The sequence below is a fragment of the Cyprinodon variegatus genome, unplaced genomic scaffold (assembly GCF_000732505.1).
Source record: "Cyprinodon variegatus isolate N-32 unplaced genomic scaffold, C_variegatus-1.0 Scaffold984, whole genome shotgun sequence".
Lineage (NCBI taxonomy): Eukaryota > Metazoa > Chordata > Actinopteri > Cyprinodontiformes > Cyprinodontidae > Cyprinodon > Cyprinodon variegatus.
Genome location: NW_015151437.1, coordinates 31,524 through 33,541, shown reverse-complemented (window position 1 = coordinate 33,541; position 2,018 = coordinate 31,524). Strand labels below are relative to the sequence as shown.

Here is a 2,018-nt window from a genome sequence, read left to right as displayed (position 1 = left end):
AAACAAACATGGTCATTCATCCTGCTGATCAGCTCTCTTTACTGCCATTGAAGGCTCCAACGTGTTTCCTTTTCAGTTGCTGCGTCATAACAGTGGTGCTTCAGTGCCATGTTCATTTGTTTTTACAAAAGTTGCATGTTACGACTTTTTTCGCTTTACAAAGCGCAGGCTGTTTTAATTATTGTGATCAATTTGCGCCGTCAATCCCGGCGCATGCGCGCTTCATTTGCAATCCTGAGGGCAAAAAAGAGCGGGGATCCAGGTGGAAAAATGGTCCCAGCGTTCTCTCGCACCTCACTCTTCTAGCTGGTGACGAGTCATTTTCCGCAATGGCGGTCATACCAACAAAACAAGCGATAAGGTACCAAACAGGAAATACGGATAGTGTAGAGCGGATGTAGATTTGACCAATCAGAGGCCTCCTGTCTGTGATCACCTACAATTTTGGAGAGGTGCAGCAGAATGTCTGCGGAGGGGGCGGGGACGTCTCTGCGTTCACTGCGACACACACGCAGACGACCTAGTTTCGAAGTATAAAACAGCCGTAAGTGGCGAGCTCGCTTGCTTTCAATCCGGTTGCCAGGTCTGCTACCGTCTCACTATCAGATCTATACAAAAAGTCTTTCTGATGTTGTTTTTAGATCGACACAAGCAGCAAGAGCAGATTCTGTTAGATTATTCTCTACTCTACATAAATAATCTGCCAGAGCAGTAAGACAGCTCATGCATCATGATTTCAACAAGTTTTAATAAAGTAGTTTTAGAATCAGCAAACAGCCGCCTCCTCATGGCTTCTCAGCTGCTTTGCTTCCTGAAGTCGGATCAACGCCCTAAAGCTTGACTAATGTTCTCCTTTGCTTTTTTTCTTTTTGCCTTATTTCCATAAACAAACTTACAGAATGTTTTAATTTGGGTGAAGATTTCTTCAAGTCATGCTGAACATCTAACATCCAGTTTTCCGCTTTTCTGCAAACAAACTGGTTGGACCTCAATATGACATCAGACTGACGGACGGACGGAGAAGTGATTCAGTGGAACGATCCGGACTGATTCAGATCTCTGGGATTCCGCCCAGCCTCCTCCTAGTTATCGGCGTCGACCCGCTCCGTTCATCGCAGGCGGTGGTTGGTTGATACTCACATGCAGGTCCCATATGCGGACTTCCCCGTCAAGGCACCCAGAGGCCACCAAGCCAGGAATGGTGGGGTGAAAGGTCACGCACCATGGGGTCCTCCGGTGGCCCACCAAGGAATGTAGGCACTTTCCCGTCTTCACCTCCGTGATGTAGATGTTGTGGTTGACGTGTGTGGAGGCCATTAAAGACCTGCCAAGACAAAGGAGACGGTGAGAGCGGATACGGAGGGCCAGGCCTCCTCATCTATCATCAGCGTCTCAGAACTCTGACCCAATGATAACCTTCAGTAATAACATGAGCGCGTTATGATAACAGCTCTAAAGCTGCGTTCACGCCAAAAAGAGTTTTGCGTGTTAAAGACGCTTAAACGCCAAAATTTGGGCTCCTGGTCCAATGCTGGTCAAGGTGTTTTGACACTTCAACGCTCTGGATGCTCTGGTTTTTTTATCTGCTCAAGCTAGACAGAAGCTTGGCTTTTTTACTTTATGAGTTGGAAAAATTGTTTTGTATTCAAGCATGAAATTCCACCTCCAAACATTTTTTCTCATCGGGATTATGATCTGTCTAAAATATCAGGATTTATACAGGAATGAGTAACTTTAATTTAATGCTTTTTAATGCTGTTATAAATAAATGTAATGCCATCAACAAGTACCAATGATTCATATATATATATATATATATATATATATATATATGAGGGATGGAACGGCTTATGAAACCGTCTGAACCGTTCGGTTCGACTGTTCCGGTTCGATTCGCGTGTGTTGCGTTCGGTTCATGCGCTGCTCCTTTTTCTCATAGGCGAAGCGTTTACACTCCAGAGCAGAAGGTGGCGGTACTGCGACCAAAGCCAACCACCAGTAGTAAACAAGAAGAAGAA

General features: G+C 45.2%; 1 protein-coding gene across 1 annotated transcript in view; it reads right to left on the bottom strand.

The window, feature by feature from the left end:
• The window catches only part of ambra1 (autophagy/beclin-1 regulator 1), a 38,388-nt gene that overhangs the window by 26,414 nt on the left and 9,956 nt on the right, over positions 1-2,018 (bottom strand). Inside the window, exon 4 of the mRNA XM_015399046.1 lies at positions 1,141-1,324. Within this exon, the coding sequence (XP_015254532.1) occupies positions 1,141-1,324 (184 nt within the window). The remainder of the gene's footprint in view (positions 1-1,140; positions 1,325-2,018) is intronic.